Raw genomic sequence first — 22,154 nt, 5'->3', positions numbered from 1 at the left:
CCAGCAGAACATTGCCCAAAGCATGACACCGCCGCCACCAGCTTGTTTTCGTCCCACAATGCATCCAGGCACCATCACTTCCCCAGGTAAATGACGCACAAGTACCTAGCTGTCCACATGGTGCAACAGGAAACATGATTCATCAGGCCAGATGACCTTCTTCCAATCACTCAAGGTCCAGTTTCAATGCTTGCATGCCTGTTGTAGGCACTGTCACCGGTGAGCCGTGGTTAGCATGGGCACTTGGAGCGGCCTGCGGCTATGCAGCCCCATTTTCGGCAGGATTCAATGTACTGTGTGTTGTGACGCATTACCCCCATCACCAGCATTCCAATTACAGGCGAGTTGCCCTTCTGTTGCCACGTACCATCTGGGAGAACATTTGTTCATCTCAAGCATCGATGAGCCGTGGTCATACAACACCTTGCCGGCAGTTCATGGGTTTTCCTTCCTTGGACCACTTTCGGTATGTACTAACCACGGCTAACTGTGAGCAGCCCACCAGCCATGCCGTTTCGGATATGCTCTGACCCAGTCGTCTGGCCATTACAATTTGGCCTTTGTCAAACCCGCTTAAGTCCACTGCCTTTCCCACCTGAAGAACAAAAGTAACACTGATTAACGGAGTTCAGTATCAGGTGTTTTTTATACCATGTCCCGACCCACGCCGTAGTTCACCTGCAGTTGCTTCAATTTGCATAACGACTCACTGGTCTTAATGTTTTGGTTCATCAGTGTATATTGTGCCACATGGAGAGCCCCGAATATAAACAGAAACCTTTAACATAAAATTGTGGCTAATATTTAATATATCAGTATTAAAATTCAATATGGTGGAGTGAAAGTTTTCATAATCAATGTTGGGAAACAGGATAGTGGTAAAAGGTAGGCTGCAGCCATTATCAATCCACTGCAGGATGGAAGCCGCCTCAACAATTCACGTTGATGGAAATGGGCCATAATCTTTCCATGCTGGTCCAGTGCAGTTGACTGTATTTAGCAGTTAGGTGCTTGAACCTCAGTCTACTCAGAGTGTGTGCTACTGCAGTCCCATTCCTGACCACTCAGTAACCCAGATTATTATTTGGGAAGCAAACTTAAAGCAGTTGATAATGAGAGACTTGAATAATTGTGCAATCTGGCACGAAAATTTCTCTCAGCATTTAAGACAGGCTGCTAACATTGCACCTGATGTTTTATCTATGATGTTCAAGAATTTAGCAGTACAGAGACAAAAGAAATAATTATTTGACTATACAAAGCCTTGTGTATTCTATACAGATTTGGAAAGCTCATGGATCTGTTGGAAAAGGGGAAGAAAAGAGCAACAAGTTCAATTAAGCAGACATTCAATCTTTAAGATTAAAATGTATTGAAATATATATTAATTTATAAAATTATGTTTACTCATAGCTAAATTTTATGTCAAATCTATTTGCACTTGTTTGGGAACCTCTGCTATAAAGAAATATTCCTATCAAGAGAGAGAGAGAGAGAGAGAGAGAGAGAGACTTGAGTTTCATGGGTAGCAGTCTCAAGAACAGGTGTCTCAGGGGTAGAGACTTAATGAGGTATTTAAGACTTTGATAAATAAAATAATGTGGGTATCTTTTTTCTTTCACAGGTGGTATAGAGGACATGCATTCAAATTATGAAAGGATAGTTGCAATTGGATATAAGAAAATTCTCTTTAAGTCAGAGCTATTAAGTGATGGAATAATTACCACCTAACCTTGCAGAGCCAGAGAGTTTATAATGTTTGGACAGATATACAGATTAACTAGGTGACCTTTTTTTTTTTTTTTTTTTCTCAAGATTCATGCTTAAATATGCTAAATGATTGTTTCCTTGCATCAATTTTTCTTTACTAATACTAGTACTATACCTCTTCCTTGGTTTAATAAATTTTACTTTATGTGAAATGCTGTGAAAACACACCAGAGGTTCACATCTGGTGAGTATGGGCTTGGCACACCCAGGGTCTCTCTCTCACACACAGGTTAACACAGAAAAATTTTTTTGGCTGGTGCAGCATAAGCCTCAGACTTCCTTGCACCATGTGGCTAATAATAATCCCAATTCTTTAATACTTGTCTGCCTACTGCTTTTGGAAATTTACCTACAAGGTGCATTCTATTCATTAATTTAGTGGAGAAAATAAGTAAAACTACATTTCATCATAAGCTGTCATCCAGCAAAAATTACATATTACCTCACTGCATTTCATTCTTAGAGAGAAAAAATTTGATTTTGACTGTTAGAAGTGAACGGTATAATTCTACTTTGTTTTATTTTTCATTTTTGCTGCTTTTCCATCATGCAATTAGTAAGAGTAGATGAATTGTGTGTCAGAATAGGCACAATATTCCCAAAGACCATTTTATACAAAAAAAAGTTCTTGTTTTTTGGCTGGTGGTTGTTCTCCAGCACAACCACCAGGTCAGAGGAGTTTACAATAAATCATAAATACAATCAATAGTCTATTTAGCAGTCACAGGCTTGAACGACGGTCCACTGAAAGAGCATTTACTACTGCATTCTCGCTCCTGACCTCAGCTGTGACAAGCCTAAGATGATTTACAGTTGAATATCATAAGTATGCATAATTTAAGAATGAAGATAATTCCACAAAGATACAAATAGCAGGGCAGGTTATGGTATGTAGTGAGATATGAACTCATAAAACATTGAAATCTTGGCATTAACTGACTGGCTAGCCATGAGGTGTGGCTCTTAAATAATGAGACTGTGCACACAGCCACTACACTTCAAGCACCACCTTTACAAAACAAAGGCACAGCAGTTGAACCTTTCCCTAGTTGTCTGTAAAGTTACATTCCAACATGCTCATTCAATTTTCAGTGAGATAGGATTTCATAACCTCGTGTTTTTGCAGTTTTACAGAAAAATGACGGACAAAAGAATCGAACAATGAACCAACCTAAAATTTTTAACAAAACTAAGGCAATCACCAACTGAAAGTTATGAGTTGTTACGCCAAGTTTATGAGTAAGATACTTTAAGTGCTTGCATGTTTGAATGGCATAAAAGATTTTGAGAAGGAAGAGAGAACGTGGAAGACTATGAATGGCCAGACTGTCCGGTATTCATGAAAACTGATGAAAATGTGAACCGTAAGGGCATTGATTAAAAGGGATTGTCATTTAAGCATTGTAATGATTGCATCAGAATTCAATATGGACAAAAAAACAAATTTTAACTGAAAATTTAGGCACAAGAAAAGTGTACCAAGATGGTGCCAAAAATTTTGAATGAAGAATGAATAGACTCCAAGTCTGTGAAGATGTTTGGAAAAAAAATTGAAGATCCAGACTTTCTGAATACTGTAATTACTTGTGACGAAAGTTCTGCTTTCCAGTACAACCCAGAATCTAAATAAAAAATAATAATAAAAAAAAAAGTTTTTCAAAAATATACCTTAATTCCGATAAAATATAAGGTGTGGCCTTTACCCCTGCAACATAAAAAACGGCAAAACCTTATATTTTATTGGAATTAAGGTATATTTTTGAAAAACTTGTTTTTTATATTGTTTTATCTTATTTTTAATGAACAGAAATTTCATACACTTTTTATAAATAAAGTATGGTTGAAAATTTATGTGAAAAGATTTACACCAACAAAAAAAATTTGCACAAAGTAAGGATAGATGATAAAATCTTGCATGCTTTATATGTATATATTACATGCATACAACCATGTAAAGGTAGCTTGATATAAGACATGTAATAGCTGCATGGTGGACTACGTGATGGATTAGCTCAAATTTAATTGGAAACATTATTACATCAAAAGAGATTGTTTATAAAATTACACCCTTCTAAACAGATAAGAAGTGGGGAAAAGGTCTGCAATCTGGGTTGCCGATAATGGCTGCACAGTGCAATGCATGATAGATTTAGCTCAAATTTGATAGAATGCATTGTCACACAAATTAGGAATATGTACAAAGTTTCAGCTTCTATTTCTATTAGAAGTGACTGAAAAAGCAGTTGGTAGATTTGATGACAGAGCCAGTGACTTAATATAAGGTATATAAAGACAGTCAATGCAATGGAAGACTAAACAACCCTCCAGACCAAAAAAAGAAAGAATGCCGAAATCAAAAATGCTGCTTGTTTTCTTTGATGTTAAAGGAATTGTTATGGCTGATACCCCCACCAAATCAGGCTGCGTAAAAAAAATTCAAGGGAAGAGATCTGAATTGTGGAAGGATGGTTGGATACTCCATCAAGACAATGTTCCGGCCAAAAAACAAAACAAATCCGTGTGTGAACATGCACTCTACTCAGCAGACCTAGTTCCCCTTAACTGAAAAGTGTACTTAAGGGAACCCATTTTCGGTCCATTGAAGACATTCAGAAAAAAATGACCATAAGTGTTAAAAGGGTTTACAGAAAATGACTTCCAGAAATGTTTCTGTGCTTGAAAGAAACGTGTGGAACAGTGTGAGTAAGCACAATTATTTTGAAGGGGATAACTTGTAAGGTATAAAATATTTTGATTATTTTATTGCAACAGTCTTGTTATTTAACAGCAACACCTTGAAATGTGCAATAAAGGATAAAATCCTTTATTCCACATTTCACCCTACAATCTTCTCCCTTATCTAAACCTTGGTTTCCAATAAATGTGCTAAGGCTGTAGCATATCACAATTGGTTCCAGCTTCATTTTCTACCTAAAGCTCATAACAATTGTAAAGCAGTTATTAATCATTCCAAACCCAATTTTGAACAGGCAAAGAGTAGAAAACTTGATTCCTGTCCAAATGGTAGGTGCCCTGTGTGCTAAGCAATTCTTGCGTGCTTATGGAATGTTTTCTCTCCTGTGACTGATAGTTTCCTTATCTTCTCTGACAGTTGTTAATTTTTCTGTTTAGTAGCTCTACTTAAAAGTACTAAGAAGAGAGCCCAGAAAGAAGAAAACACCCCTTTAATTTAATTTTTTATTAGTTCTAATAACTATGCTAACTTATACTCTTGGCCACCGGGAAGCACTGTTCCTGCCTCCCTGTGGCAGGGCTAGAAAGCTGGGCAATAAAGATAAACCGCTACGGCCAAAAGGAACTACCATGGACACTAACAGTTTTCTACCTTTACAGCCTTCAAACTAAAGAACTGAACCATCTCATGTGGATCACGACTCTAGTCATCCTAAAAGTTTTTGAAGAGAAACATGCAGCCATGATGTGACACACTTTCCATCCACCCAACCTATTGGAAAGTTATCACCCTTTTTGATTTAGAAATACCTAGAATTTATCACTAGATCACAAAAAATGATGAAATGCCTCCAGTTCAGAGAGCTACTGATTGAAATAGTGACTCCAAAACATTCTGAGCAGCTAAAGATAACTTTGGTTGGGCTGCCAATATTCATTACTCACACAATACTTTGAACTCTTCTAAAGGTGTAATCACAGAGTGAGACCTACTTATGGCCTGAAGAGGAATAACTTCAAGAACTCAGTGATCAAAAAGTATTATATGCCAAACAAATCATGACAACAGATGGTAATCTCATTCCAACTAGATCCATCAATGTAACTTTCAGCACTCCAGACTTATCATCATCAGTTAAAGCTGGATATTTAAACTGTTGAATTCATCCTTACATTTTGAAACCCATTAATTGTTTCAAATGCCAGAAATATGGCCAATTTCAGCAAGGATGTTGAAGTGATGCCATTTGTCCCATCTCTGGTTCTAATAAGAAGAATACTCAAGCTGACTGCTCAGCCACAACCTCCATTTACCCAAACTGCAAAGAAAGCCACCCAGCCTTTTGGAAAACTAGAATGAAAATTTAAAGATACACATTAGAACATAAAGTCATATTTCCTGAGGCACATAGACAAATTATTTACGCATACCTAGTTGCTTCTCATACTTGAAGCTAACTGGATCAACATTGCACTCTCAACATCTGAAAAAAGATACTCCTCAAACTAACAACAAAGCTACTAATACTTCAATCAGTATCCCAACTGATAAACCTCAGTTTCAGTGGATAAGGTCTCAGATACACACCGCACACAAATATGCGGTTTTAGATTTTTAAACCACTCAGAGGGAAACCATCCTACTTTTAGACTTCCCCACCCCCAATTTGACAAGAAAAACCAGTAAGCAACTTTCATTGGAGGCTGATTAATTGAGTCATAGTGAAAAGAAAGCCCAAAAATGTCTCTGCCCTTTTCAATCAGGCGCCTCCGTAGCCAGGTGGGAAGGAGCAGCAGTGCGCAGCACATGCTTCTTGATTAGACCAGGGTTCGAGCCTGTCACCACCAAATACGGAGGATGCGGAAAGGTCAGGGAATGACCACCGCATATCCCAGAGCAATATGGCCTTAGTCGCTAATGCTCCTAAAAACCAAATAACAAACAACAACCTTTTCAATCCTGGGTCAAAAAGGCCATCAAGAAAGTTGGCAGCAGAACTGTTGACTTTGTCCCAATGTACAACTAATCAACTCTTAACAAGTGTATGGACATTCCTTAAGAAAAGAATGATTATGACATCCATCCAAGAATTGAAACTTGTTCACTCTGATAGGTCCATCCAATTAAATGTCCGACTTTCCCTAAATAGCAAATTACAGTATTAGCAATGGCAAATGATGTAAGAAAGCAAGCTTATACAGCATTAGCCGGGGGGGGGGGACCTATTCATTCCCTCCAATAGTTTGTCTAGTTCTTCCTTGAATTTATTTAAACTATCAACTTCCACAATGACAGATGGAAGTTTGTTCCAGTAATCAACCACCCTTTGGCCAAAGGCAAACTTCTGCATATCTATTCTGCAACCATCCTTCCTCAATTCAAATTTGTGCCCCCTCTTGTGCAGTCTGAGCAAGAAATCCCATCAGCATTGAGCTTGCTCAATCCATTCAAAGCCTTAAACACCTCAATCAGATCACCATGCAGGTGCCTAATCTCCAAATGCTGCAATTTTCAGAACATGAGCTGTTGTGGCAGCCTGTCTGCACTGCTCAGAGAACTTCATATCTTACTGCACAATTACCCCCAGGTGTTTTTCATTTTCTTAAAACTCCCCTGTGATACTACCCTGCTGTACCAAACAGTTGGTACATTACTCTGGGGTTACTGCCAATCATATGCCGTACTTTGCATTTATCAATGTTAAATTTCAATTGCCATTTCTCAGTCCATCTGCCTAACTTTTCTACATCCTGTTGCAGTAGTATACCATCGTTACTGTCCTTAACCACCCTGCCAACCTTTGTATCATCTGCAAACTTGGACATTAAGCTCAATATGCCTTCATCAATATCATTGATAAATATAGAAAACAACAATGGGCTGAACCCTGGGGGACTCCACTAATAACATTAGTCCATGAAGAGCCATGTCCATTGATTACCACTCTTTGTCTTCACTCACTCAGCCATCCCTTTATCCACAGCAGCAATATCAAAAGCTTTCCTGAAATATTCAAGTATATGATATCAAAATTATTTTTGCATGTAGTTTCCTTTGTGACCACATCGTAGTATCCAATCAAATTGATCAGGCAAGATTTCCCCTTAAACTCATGCTGTGTATAAAGTATAACTGTAACTTTGTCTAGATGATGCCATTATTTTCCCTGGAACAGAAGTTAAACTGACAGGTCTGTGATTACTTGTCACCTTTTGATTCCCCCTTTGTTAATTGGAGATGGATTTGCACATCTCCAATCTTCGGGGATCTCCCCTGAATCCAAGGATGCTGTCATAATTATAATTATGATTTGCTTACTTACATTGCTGCCTCCTTTAATATAAATGGATAGATGCCTTTCTTATATTTAACTTCGACAATTTCTCTTCCACTTTCCTTTCAGTTATTGCAAAGTCATTTAGCTACATATTAGAGCTTGATAAACTTCTGGCATCCCCTTTCTTAAAGAATTCCTCATATGTGGATGCAGATGCAAAATACTCATTCAGTTTGTCAGCAACCTGAGCATGATCTTTAACAGTCAAACTGTCAATATCGAGCGGACCAAGCTGATTAATCCTCTTCCTTCTAGTGTTTATGTAAGTTGTTCATTGATTTTGGTTTTTATGGTGCATGAGGGACTAAGGCATTTATATAAGTAAAGAAGTCTTTGCTGTTTTTTTCACTGCATCCTTTGCTGAAGTTTTCTCATAATCTGTTTTTGCTTGCCTGACCTCCTTTGTGACTTGATTACTGACTAGTTTATATCTAGCATAGAATTTATATCTACCAATATTCTATTGCCTGGATCTCTTTTACTTTCACGTGAAAGTACTATGAAGCACTATGATGCTCTTTAATTGGACTGAGCAAGGGAATTTGTGGCTATTATGCTTGCTAAATATAATCCCCCCCTGATTCGTTCCTGTATAGTTTTGGTAACCTATTGGCATGCATGTTAGCATTGGGGCAACAGTTCCCTCTCTCCCTCCCCATCTTAAAACACCTTTACCATGGACAATTTTGAATATTTCTCATTAAGAAATATTGAGTGTTAAAATATAATCATAACACCGATAGTTTTGTTCCCTTCTTTTTTAATCTGTGTTAATTTTAAACTGTACGTTCTGGTTTTCACACAACTTTTAGAAGCCTATAATGCTTTCAAAGTTTCAAAAAGAAATCTTCATGGTTATAGTCACATAGTTAATTTTTTGGAAAATGTTAAAAAATGGCCTTTTGGTATTTTTTTTTTTTTTTTTTTTCAGTCTTCTGCTCTTCTACCTTCAGACGAGTGTCGCATAGAAGTAAACTTCTCTAACAGAAATCAAAAGGAAAATTTACCTTTCTAGTAGTGAATTACAGAAATCTGAAACACCCCTATGGTTTTGGCATCTTCACCTCTGCAAGTGGCTCCCACTGCTGTTGCAAATGATCTGCTGCACTGTGGGAATCATAGTTATGTTGTTGTTTTGGTTTTTAGGAGCATTAGCAGCTTAGGCCATATTGCTCCGGGATATGCGGTGGTCATTTCCTGACCTTTCCGCATCATCCGTATTTGGTGGTGACGGGCTCGAACCCCGGTCTAATCAAGAAGCGTGTGCTACGCACTGCTGCTCCTTCCCACCTGGCTACGGAGGCGCCGAATCATAGTTATGTCTATTCATAAAAAGTTACCCAAGTGAAAGTGTTGGGGGTGAAATCTAGCCAGGGATATTTTAACACAGCTGTTCACATTTGCTGAACTTAAAACGGAGTTTATTCCTATTACTCCCCTTCACTAGAACTTCCTTGAAAGGTGTTGAAGGAATTTTTTTTTTAAATTATCCCCTCCCCACAAATGTTGGGATAGGGTATCTATACCCACACACAGACACTGAAGTTAAAAATTAAAGTGGGTCAACAGTCCCTGTGATATATCAAGACATACAAAAACATCTGATAGATTACTGTGACTCCTGAAATGTTGGTAATTCCTGAAAGTATCAAAATGTTTTAAATTAACACTGATCACTTGAGGATTTATTATATTAAGGGAGTAAAAGTTTAATTCGATTTGTTATTTTAGAAAGGTATATTAATGCTATAGTTTGGCAAAGGCACATCAGGGGACAAAAAAAAAAAAAAAGCAAAAATTACTTCATCCTTTGTGAAAGTAACTTCAATAAAGAAGTAACTTAAATTAATTCTAAAAATGACTACTTTAAAGATTTAAAAAATGACTGCTAAATGTTCAACTTTCCAAGTACTCAGGCGAGAATTACTTACATCTTGCATATTTCCTAATGCAGGAGCTGCTATGAACACTACATATGGAGAATATTCTGATGTCCGCAAGATTTTCAAGGCCTAAAGTTAAATAATAAAAGTTTATACCTTAAAAAATTAAAAAACATTAAAAGGTATCAGAATACTCAACTGTTCACACACAAAAATTTAAAACTGTGATTTTCCCACGGTCAATAAACTGTATATATAAAAATTAATTTCAGATTGGGTTGACATCATAATTACCGAAGTTAATCAAAATAAAATGGATCAATAGTTAGGCATGTGAGATAACAGGTAATGAGCACGTTCACAAACTATCTCACACAGAATCAATTAGTTTACATAATTAACATTTGTGATACAATGGGACAGTGATAATCTAAGCTAGTTGTGGATTGATGAGTTTGAATAATTTGTTCAGATAAAAATTATTATATTTTTTAATTACCAATTTTGTTTATTCTTTATTCAGTTACGTTACTGGTACCATTCATATCATTCTTCAATTTTTCACATAATAGCACATGTTTAGTTGTATAGAAACTTCTATAATACAACTGATGTTGCAACATACCATTCACTTAGCCGTATCAGCAACAGTTATATACTTTCATAGGAGACTGTATTAGTTCAACTCTGTGATAAGTAACTCTAAAATGGTCAGGAATAAGTACAGTGCTATGTTTGTGCAGCAAGTAAGTGTGTGCGTGCACATATGTTGTATTGTTGCTTGTGTTTGTTTGTTTGTTTGTTTGTTATTTGGTTTTTAGGAGCATTAGCAACTAAGGGCATATTGCTCCGGGGATATGCGGTGGTCATTCCCTGACCTTTCCATATTTGGTGGGAACGGGCTCGAACCCAAGTCTAATCAAGAAGCATGTGCTACACACTGCTGCTCCTGCCCACCTGACTACGGAGGCACCGTATAGTTGCTTCTGGCCACTTTGATACTAGGAAACAATAACACCAGTAAGATGCTTTTCAGTACCTATCCATGTGACAAGGAAGTGAGTCAGATGTAACAGTATTTGCCATGTAGTGCAAGGAAGCCACAGGCTTTTGCTGCAAAAAAAAAAAAAAAAAAAAAGCAAGCCCAACCAAGTAGATAAGAAAAAAAGTTTTAATGCTTGCTGTATACCTACCAACTTTTGAAAAGCTGGAGATTAAGTATAATAGGCAGAAGTTAAACAGGAGAACTCTACAAAAAGCAGAGTTCACTCAAGGTGTGGCCTGACCATTGCCTTATATAAAGGGATAATCACCTCCTTATCCCTGCTAGAAAAATTCCTGTATATCATTGGCAAAACACTATGAGCTACTCTTGCAGACTGTCTGCACTGCTCAGAAAACTTCATATCTACCTGGGTATTGTTGTTGTTGTTGTATTTGAGGTTTTTTGGCACAAGGGCCTCTTGGGCCATATTGCGCCTGTTCATGGTTTGGGTATCTCTGATTTCACGTTATGATTAGATGCTATTATATAAGTTTATGCGTTTTAAATACTTAAACAGATCCTCGAAATTTGCTTCCTTACCAAGAATATGTGATAAGGTTAAGGGTTCCTGGAAGTTGGAGAGGGAGCTGAAGCTGGAATTTCGGACAGATGAAAGGTGGGGACATTCAATGAGAATATGTTTTATTGTTAGATGCGACTGGCAAAAAAAACACTGAGGAGGAGTCTCTCCCAAAAGCAAATGCAGATGAGTTGGATGTGAATGACCGATGCGAAGCCTTGCCAGGATTACTTCTTGTCGCCTGTTTCTTCTAAAACTAGATGTCCACAGTTGAGGCTCTTTTTTTATCTGGAACAGTTTATTATTGGTTTGAGATTGCCAGAGGTGAGACCATTGTTTCCAACATGTTTTTCTAATAATGGATTTGTAGTCTGTGTATGGAACTTTCAGTTGACTGTAAGATCCAGAGTCGGGATGTTTAGCAGCCTCATCCGCACGATCATTACCTTGGATGCCGACATGACCAGGAATCCAGCAGAAGATGACCTTGTAGTTGGCTGTTTGATGGCAAAATAATTTAGACCGGATCTCTTTAAGAACGGGATGAGAGGGAGGAAAGGTAGATTGAAAGGCACTGATTGCACTTAAAGAATCTGTATATATCAGAGATTGTTTAATATGATATTTGTCTATGTTATCTAGAGCCAGTTTTATTGCAAATAATTCTGCAGTATAGATACTGCATTCAGTGGGAAGAGAGGCAGTTGTTAAGAAAGTGGCGGAAACTGCTGCTGCACCAACAGCCGTATCTGTTTTGGAGCCGTCGGTATAGATCTGAACTTTCTCTGAGTTTTCCAAAGAATGCAATTTATGTAGCTGTTGAAAGTTGGTATTTGCCAGGGAGGATTTTCCCCATCTTGAAAAGAAATTGTCACAGAGAGGTATGAATTCAGTCCAGGAAGGTTCAGGGGTAGCAAGGTCTTGGAATATATTCTTAAAGTTTATTTTCCAACTGACCATGAGTTCTTGCAGTCGAATCCCAGCAGGGCGGTTTTCATTAGGTTTATTGTGATATAGCAGGGTGTGTTGAGGATCAAACAGATACTGCCAGCTGGGGTGGGCTGGAGTACTTCCAATCTTTGCTGCATAATTTAACAATAACATTTTTCTCCTGAGATGCAGAGGGGATTCGTTTGCCTCAATATACAGGCTTTGAACCGGAGATGTTCTGAAGGCTCCAACAGCTATTCTAAGGGCACTGTGCTGGATGGTGTTCAGACGTAATAGAGAACTTTTCCTGGCAGAGTCGTAGACAGGTGCTCCATAATCCAAGCGCGATCTTATTAAAGCTCTATAAAGATGTAGGAGAGAGCTTCTGTCAGCACCCCATGACATAGCGGAGACAGCTTTTAGGATATTCAGTTTTTTAAGACAAGTATTCCGGAGGTACACCATATGGGAAGCAAAATTAAGTTTATTATCTAGATTTAACTCCAACAGACGGAAATTGTTAGTGACTGGAATCAGGCTGTTGTTTAAAAATATTTCTGGGTCCGGATGTAATTTCCGTTTTTTACAGAAATGAATAGCAGTAGACTTCTTTTCTGCTAGGGAATAACCATTCCGCAATGCCCATGATTCTATACTAGCTATAGCAATTTGAAGTTGCCTTTCGATGGTGTTCATAGTCTGGGATTGAGTAGAGATAATGAGGTCATCGGCAAACATGTACGATTGTACTGTACTTGGTACATCCCTTGTCATGTTGGTGATTCTTATTGCAAATAATATTGGACTCAGAATGGAACCCTGTGGTACACCTTCCGCTTGTTCAAATGTTTTGGATAAATTATTCATGTATCTGACCTGAAAAGTTCTATGGCATAGGAAGCTTTGTATAAATTTGGGTAAATGACCTCTCAAGCCGAAAGAGTGTAGATCTTTAAGAACACCATACCGCCAGGTGATATCAAAGGCTTTCTGAATATCTAGATTAATCATCACCAGATGCTGTCCCCTTATGAAGGCATTACGTATATTTGACTCTGCTTTTATCATTACGTCTAAGGTGGAACGGTTTTTCCGAAACCCATACTGATTACTATTTAGCAAGTTGTTAGTTTCGAGGAACCAGATTAACCGCCTGTGAACCATTTTTTCCAGGACTTTGCCTAAACAATTGGTCAGTGAAATTGGCCTATAGTTATGTGGAAAGGTACGATCCTTTCCGGGCTTTGGGACGGCTAGAACTATTGAGTGACACCAGGAAACTGGGTAAGCATTTTCTAAGAATATTCGGTTGTAATAATTTAACAAGGATCCTTTTGCTCTGTCGTTCAGTTGTTTTAACATTATATAGTAGATCCCATCTGGACCAGCAGCGCTATTTGATGTTTTATTAAGCGATCCAAAAAGTTCTGTTAATGTGAATGGCTGGTTATATGGATGTGAAATTCTCGTGGAAAAATTAATCTTATGCTGCTCTGCAGTTTTTTTAATTCGCTGAAAGGTTGGTTTATAGGAGGCTATTGCTGATATACTGGCGAATGATTCCGCTAAGGCATTTGCTATTTCTCCCGGGGATGACAACTCTTTCCCTTCCCAGTTTAGTATTGTAGCTGGGGACTAAATGTATTTGCCATTTAGTGTTTGTATTTTTCTCCAGATAATTCTGCTGTCTGTATCCTTGTTTATGCTCGAGGAAAAGCTAATCCAGGCATCTTTCTTTGTTTTTCGTCTTATTTGGCGGAACTGAGCTTTCAGTCTTTTGAAGTTAATTAGATTGGTAGTTGTGGGATATTTTCGAAATAAATTCCAAGCTCTATTTTTGTACTGTTTGGCGTGTGTGCAGTCTTGATTCCACCAGTAATTACTATGTTTCCGTTTCCCCGGGAAAGATTTTGGTATTGCGGAGGTAGCAGCTTGTAATATTTGTTTAGTTACATGTTCTGTGACATTGTCTATGGGTTGAGATTGAATTATTTTATTGTCTAACTGCACGTGGGTTGCATATTCATACCAGCGTGCCCTACGAAATTTCCAAGAGGAGCGACGTGGTGAAGGAGAGTTTGCCCGTGTTTGCAGCTTGCAGAGAATCGGAAGGTGATCACTGTTTAGTGGATTTTCAAGAATCGACCACTCCATAATAGTATATACGGAAGGAGAACAGATTGACAGGTCTATTGCACTCATGGATCCTGTCGAAAAATGAATATAGGTAGGTTCACCAGTGTTCAGAAGGGTAAGTTGATAAGAGTCCAGAAGGGATTCTATTAACTTGCCTCTCTTGTCAATTGTTGGAGATCCCCACATCGGATGATGAGCATTAAAGTCTCCAAGTAAGCAGAAAGGAGACGGTAGCTGTTCTATTAGTTTTTCTAGGTCATCTGAAGAAAATGAGAAATTAGGAGGAATATATATATAGATGCTATTGTAAGAGTGATGCCAATTTCAATGCGCACTGCCACTACTTCAAAAGGAGTCTGAAGAGCAATATGTTTGGAGGGTACGTTGTTTCTTATAAGAACTGCCACTCCTCCACGGGCTGGAGAGTCGATATTTCTATCTCTTCTAAAGATAGAGTAATTTTTTATAGTAGGACACACTTGTGAATTTAAATAAGTTTCCTGTAGGGATACGCCTGCTGGATCATAACGGTGGATGAGATCACATATATCATCTTTTGTACTGCGAAACCCTCTACAATTCCATTGAAGAATTCTTTCCATTAGGCGGTTTTGTTGGTTGTTTTTGTTTCTGACTGCTTTTTAGTTGTGACTTGTTTGCATCGATCCGATTTTCCTTTGTCTTTCTTTGGAAAGTAGGGACGTGTTACGTCCATCTCATCAGTCGCATGAAGTTCTAATATGGCATCTTCTGGGTCATTGTGCTGGTCAATATCCATTCTGGTTGAATTTGGTGGTTTCAGTACCATGGTTTCTGTCACTTTTTGTTTTGCTGTTGGGTTTACATTAGCTGGAATGGTAATTGGGGTATTACTGGCTTGTTCAATTTTTTGTTGCGAAGGACACTGTTTGGGGGCAGAGAGCATGGAGCGTGCCCAATTAGCGATAGACATATTTGGGGGAACGGCAACATCTGTTTGTGTACCTGTTGACTGAAATTGTTTAGCAGCCGTTGCATATGTGCGTTTTGGATCTGTTTTTAGTATTTGCCTTCTCGCCTCTGGGTATGTCACTTTATTCTCAATTTTATATTTCTGGATTTTTTTTTCCTTGCTTCCAAAGTTCGCAACTTTTAGAAAAAGCTGGGTGATCACCCTTACAGTTTGGGCAAACAGAAGTCGTAGCAGTGCATTCAGTTTGATTGTGCTCCTTCGATCCACAAATTGGACATACTGACTCACCACGACATGCTGTTTGGGAGTGTCCATATCTTTGGCACTTGTAACACCTGAGTGGGTTTGGGATGTAAGAACGGACACGGCAATGGAGATAGCCTGCTTTAACAGATGATGGTAGGATGGGAGAGCTGAAAGTAAGAATTATGCTCCTAGTGGGAACAAGAACACCATCTTTACGAGTCATAATTCTCCTTGCTTGTATGACTTTTTGTTTACTTAGCTCTTGAACTATCTCCTCTGATACAGCTAACAAGTCCCATTCTGCGATTACTCCCTTCGAGGAGTTTAAGGTGGCATGGGGAGTAACTTTTATTGGTTGTCCGCCAAAAGTGGTCATGTTTAATAATTTTTCGGAATGCTGGGATTTCATGGTCTCTACAAGAAGATCCCCTGACTGGAGCCGCTTTACTGTTTTTGGTGAACCTGCAGCAGACTCAATGCATTTTTGGACAAGGAATGGGGACAGTTTATTCAGAGGCAACTCTGATAGAGAGTGTAGTATGAGGAATGCTGGTATTTCCTCTTGTGGGGTTGTTTTCAACCTCTTTGGTTGAGAGTGGTCATTTCCGGTATCATTTTCTAGTCTTGAGCTCGATGGCTCTAAAGGTGGAAAAGAACTGTTTTCCATCTTTGCTCCTTTCAGCCCCGGGAGAGTGGATTTCTTCTCCCAGGTTACCGGCCCCGCCACGGGGAGGCAGGAGCATTGCCGCTAGAGTGACCAAGCGGTATAAGGGTTAATGCGTTAGTATAAAGAGAAAAAAAGAAAGGTGAATTTCCTTCCTGTAACTTAGTTACAATTCGTAATACTAAGTTAACAAATAATTAATGGGAACGTAAGAAAACTTTTACAAATGAATATAACTGTAGCTTTGACAAAAACGCTCTAGAAATCACTCTGGAAATCGCTTGATCACTATAACGCTTGGCACCCGGGGCCTACCTGGGTATAACCTCCATGCACAAGTACATGGTGGGTGACCACCCAGGTGTGAACCAACATAAGTAGGGGTCGAGGTGTGTTGCCCACACCACATGGAGGAATGGCCCTCTATATTACCAGGTAGATGACTCTCATCAACCAGTGCAATACCACCACTTTGCTTATTGGAGGCTTGAATTGGTGGAACCCATGTTTAGTCTCTAGAGCTAAGTTCCGGTCAACCCTTCCCTATCTCTTCCATCATGCAGTATGATTGATGACTTTTCAGGTTTTGATGAACATTGTGGCGAGATCCAATATTCCTTACATTTCGAGGATACAGCTCTAAAACGGTGTTCGCAGGCCGGCCACTAGTTCGTACACCGGACCGAACCTATTGGTAACTCTCTAGGAGGCTTCCGGATCAGCTAGTGTATAATCTTGCTACCTCAACTCTGTCAGATAGTGACTGGAGGGAGTCAGAGTAGCATGTATGCGGGGAGCATTGTCGAGGCCACGTTACATCAAGGATCTGGGTATATTCTTACCATGTGTATGCCATATCCAAAAATTTCATTATTTCATACAGCATGTCCCACCCACTTTTTCTTACTATTGAATACACCATGAATTGCCAAACTAATAGAGCAAGCTTATCTGCGAAAAGATCTAAACCTCCCAAGCACTTCCTAATTCATTTCACAAATATGCGTTTTATCAATTCTAATCTCAACAATGTACATTTCCACTTGCAGTCTGCCAAACCTCATGTACTTTTTCTGACAGAATCTCAGTTATCGGTTGATTCAACTACTGCTCATCTCAGATGCTCAAATTATTTGCTGTATGATTCCTTTCACCTCAAAGGTAGTACTTGTGCATACGTCCGTTCTGATATTCCCTGTCAGAGACTTGGCAATTGAAATCTTCTCTGGCTTAAAATCTCTCTACCTCATTATGTCAAATTCATCTGTTGTCTCTACCATTCTCCCAACTCCACTAATCATTTGGAGCTCTCTTTGACTTCCTCTCTTTGCAACTTGACTTTCTCCAGTCCAACTTTCTAACAGTGAGGTAATTTTTCTTGGTGATTTTAATGTTCACAGCTCCAGCTGGCTTCCGTTTTCTAGTCACACCGACCCAGCTGGTCGAGATGCTGAGGCTTTTGCAATTACTAATGACCTTGCACAGATTGTTCATTTACCTACAAGAAAACAGGACAATCCTAATCATACAGCCAACACGCTTGATCTTTTTCTCACAAACAACCCTTTTAAGTACATGGTCGAAGGGAGAGGTCCTTTAGGCACTTCAGATCAGAACTTGGTGATTGTCTCTTCTCCAATGGAGCCTTTATCTCATGGCTATTCCCACCCTCGTGTTGTTTGGCATTACAAGAATGCAAATTGGGATGACCTTCACGATTTCTTTTCTTCTTTTCCTTGGTTGGATTACTGTTTCAAAACTTCTGATGTCAACGTTTTCTCAGATCGTGTCAGTAAAATTATTCTTGCAGGAATGGAATCCTTTATCCGACACTCCACTTTAAAATCTCATCCTTTATCTAAACCTTGGTTTTCCAATAAATGTGCTAAGGCTGTTCAAGAGAAGAATGTTGCATATCGTAATTGGCTTGTTTCTAATTCTTCAGTTTCATTTTCTGCCTACACCAAAGCTCGCAACAATTGTAAAGCAGTTATTAATCAGTCCAAACTAGAGTTTGAACAGGCTAAGAGTAGAAAACTTGCTTCTTGCCCTAATGGTAGCCGAGCATTCTGGTCTCTTGCCAAAGCTATTGGCTGCAACTTTTGCCCACCTCTGTCCAAACTAGACAGTTCTGTTGTCACTTCAGCCAAGGATAAAGCTGACCTGCTAGCATCCCATTTTTCTTCCAACTCATGTATTAATGATCTTGGTAAAACACCTCCCACCATTCCCAACACGCTCCATTCAATGCCTCCTGTGGTCTTTGGTCAAAAGGATTTTGACGAATCTCAATGCTAAGAAAGCTCCAGGTCTCGATGGTATTTCTCCGCTTGTTCTGAAAACCTGTGCTTCTGAACTTGCTCCTATTCTTTTCCACGGGTGTTTTTCCTTCTGCTTGGAAATTTGCTCATATCCAGCCAGTTCCTAAAAAGGGTGACAAATCCCCCCATTCAATTATTGTCCCATTGCAATTACTTCTACTCTTTCTAAAATAATGGAGGAATCAATTAACTGTCAACTCTTAAACTACCGAGAAACCTTCCGTCTGATCAACGATCGCTAGTATGGATTCCGTCAGTGTTGATCCACTTTTGATATTCTGACTTATGTTACCCATTTATGGACTAATTCAATGTAAAGGTTCGGTGAAACATGAGTAGTTGCTCTTGACATCTCAAAGGCTTTCGATCGTGTTTGGCATAAAGGTCTTCTAAACAAGCTTCCATCTTATGGTTTGCCAACTGTTTTTAGTAATTGGTTATCCAGTTTTTTCTCTGATCGTTCACTGTGGGCGATGGTAGGTGGCTCTCTGTCTTCTAACTTCTCCACTAATGCCGGTGTCCCCCAAGGTTCAGTTCTTTCCCTCACTCTTTTCCTCTTGTATATTAATGACCTTCCATTGACTGGAAATCCTGTCCATAGTTTTGCCGGTGATAGCACATTGCATTCTACTTTCCATTTTGAGAAACCTTGCCCTGCTCAATCAGCTTCAACTTCTTGAAAATCTGCTACCATTCCTTAAATGCCGATCTTCAGGTAATTCTACAGTGGGGCAAAGACAACTTAGTTGATTTCAACCCTTCTAAAACTCAGTCTTGTATTATATCTTGCAAGAAGGATTCTTCTGCTCCTATGCTTATCTTTAGTGACACTCCGATTTCTAGGCAAAATGATATATCTCCTTTGGGGATTACCCTGACTCCTAATCTCTCTTAGCACATTACATATATTGCTTCCTCTGCATCTAAACAACTTGGTTTTCTCTTTCGCTCTCAGCGTTACTTTTCTTCCAAACAGCTGCTCACTCTGTATAAATCACAAATCCGCCCTGCCATAGAATATTGTTCCCACATCTGGGGTGGTGCACCCAAAACCTCTCTCTCAGGCTTCTTGATTGCATTCAGAAGAGGGCAGTTAGGTTAATTAATGATTCATCTCTAACAGTCTCTCCACTCGCTGTCTCATAGACGTAGTGTTTCTGCTGCATGCCTCTTCTACAGATACTTCCATGGGCACTGTTCTTCTGAATTGGCTTCTGTAATTCCCACGCTCTCTCTCTCTCTCTTTCAAAACATTCCGAACACGTGCCGCCAACTTCAAACTCACTAAATACTATAGGTTCCAATACCGCTTGTGTTTGGGGTTTACATAAAAAAAAATAAAAATAAAAAAATAATAATAATAAAAATTCACTGACACTAACAAAATACACTTTATATTAAAATACAGCCATAGGATGATTTATCAGTACAGTACGCTTTTAAACATTAGCTTACCTAAAATTTTTCTGTCTGTGGATTTCTGTTAAGGCAGACTGATTATAACTGGTTCAAGACTGTAGCAGGCTTTGCACATCATAAATGTTGAGTCAAAGGTTTGCTTATAACACTGGAATTGCTGTTCAGACTTAGTTGTGAAAAGCATTTCCAAAACCAAGCTAGAAAGAGATTTGAATTCAATTTTTTTTCAGCCTAGTTGAATATTCTTTAAACTTCGGCACTGCTGTTTGTAATTATCAAAATGCTAAGAATGACTTCAGATAACTTGTTGCACTTAATGTTTCCTTGTGCACTTTTCATTTCTTCAACCAAGGGCAACTATATTTTATAACAGCAACTGGTAGATTCTCACACTGAAGTTGATTTGCAAAATATCTATTTCTTTGCTTTCAATGATACTGAGAGGTACTGGAAAATTTATTACTTTTTTTTGTTTGCAAAATTGATTTGTTTCAATTTAGTTCAATAAAATCTTGTTCTGAAAATAGTGTTGTTGGATGGTGATTGGGGTCTTCAAATATGATTATATTTAAATTAATGTTTCCAATAACCCAGATGGGCAACTTGCTATCTATGAATTCTGTATGGACTTAGCAGACTTGACTGCCATAAGGAAACATGCTTTAGCCTTAGGAATTCATGACAGAAAGTTGCTAGCCCCTAAACTAAGTCTAAGTCTGCAATTTATCAAATTTATTTATAAAGTCATAGATCCTGCAGAGAGTGCATTAAATATTTTATCTTGTAACACTTCATTTGATCATATTAGCATACAAATCACCTTGATGGTACATGTAAACTTGCACTAATGATTTTTTTTTTTCTTTTTTAAATGTATGAAACTCATGGCAAAGTTTTACTGCATTAACCTGTTTTCCACATTCAACACATTGCCTTGTAATTGTCACTGAAAAGGAAGGCAGTGTTTTGGCTCATCTTTCTACTCTATTGGCAATCTGAGTTAAGAGTTGAAAACACATAATGAAAATAAACCTTTAATTATATTAGTTTTTAATAAACTAAGTTTTTTTTATTAACCCTTATTGCTTTCTAAATTGATGGAAGGGCCATAATGTATGTGTTGCATTGGGAATGAAAATCTGCAGAATAAAGTTTGCTCCTTTTTTTTTTTGCTATGTCTAATGGAACAATTATAGCCAGCCATTCTCAGGTGTTTATCATGGTCATACTGGTTAGTGAAATAAAAAAAAAAAATAACAAAGTTTTTACTATTTTTTGAAATTAAAAAGGCTAAGAAAAGCAGTGCTTTATGCAAAAAGACAAAGGAACCTTTTTGTAACCAACTCTAATATGACAGAGAAGGGATCAAACTAAGTCAAAAAAAAAGAAAAGAAAAAGAAAAGAAAAGAAAAGAAAAAGAAAAAAAAAAGACAGATCCTCCATAATATTTTCAGCAAATTGATAGCTATTTTGTTGGAAGTCAATATAACAGGTACATGTATATGGTATATGTTACCAGTCTTCTGGAGCATTACAAGTATAGAGATCTGTATTGGAGATGTTAAAATATTTGAGGTTTGCATTCATTGCCCCATGTTTTATTTAACTTGTTGAGAAAAAAGAGACTTGGGATGAAAGTCTTGGTGGCTAAGCTTTTGTGTTACAAATGCTCTCTTACAGATTTCACAAAATTGGTTGCCCATTTTTGGACACTTTCAAGAAGCTGTCTTTTTTTTTAGGTTAGGTCTCCATACTTGGACACAGTATTCCAAGTCTTACAATTGTCTTATACAGTGGAATTATGACCTATATCTACAAATGTTTGAAACATACTGACATACAGCAAATGTTTGATAAATCATTGATAGAACACCATGGGCCTTCCTTGCTGTTGGGAGAACTTCTAAATTGCTTGGAGAACTTCATATCCACCCATATTATAACTCCAAAATCCCTCTCTTCCTGTACTGTTTTTAATTCAATATCACCAAGTGTATAAGTTATTTTAAGGTTGCTATTATTACCAAAGTGAAGAACAACCTTCACATGCATTTTTTGAGAATTACAATCTACAGAAATTCAAGTCTGATGTCAACAGGTATCTTTTGTCTTCTCAATTTTCAACCCACACGTGTACTAAGAACTACAGGTTCTAATACTTTTATGTGACTCTTTGATAATTTTTGAAGCATAACCAAGTCATTCTGAAGGAGCACCGTTATATGCTGATCATTAA

General features: G+C 38.2%; 1 protein-coding gene across 7 annotated transcripts in view; it reads right to left on the bottom strand.

Annotated features, from left to right (window-relative positions):
* Positions 1-22,154, bottom strand: part of LOC150084231 (peripheral plasma membrane protein CASK-like) — a 1,403,586-nt gene that overhangs the window by 2,667 nt on the left and 1,378,765 nt on the right. For all 7 annotated transcript variants that reach the window (XM_090375948.1, XM_090375952.1, XM_090375953.1 and 4 more), the window contains one exon: positions 9,734-9,814. In XM_090375948.1, coding sequence (XP_090232074.1) covers positions 9,734-9,814 — 81 coding nt within the window. The remainder of the gene's footprint in view (positions 1-9,733; positions 9,815-22,154) is intronic.

Source organism: Mastigoproctus giganteus, chromosome 6, assembly GCF_048544385.1.
Source record: "Mastigoproctus giganteus isolate SK-2022 chromosome 6, ASM4854438v1, whole genome shotgun sequence".
Classification (NCBI taxonomy): Eukaryota; Metazoa; Arthropoda; class Arachnida; order Uropygi; family Thelyphonidae; genus Mastigoproctus; species Mastigoproctus giganteus.
Note: the sequence above shows the minus strand (reverse complement) of the source record. Positions and strands in the feature narration are given on the sequence as shown.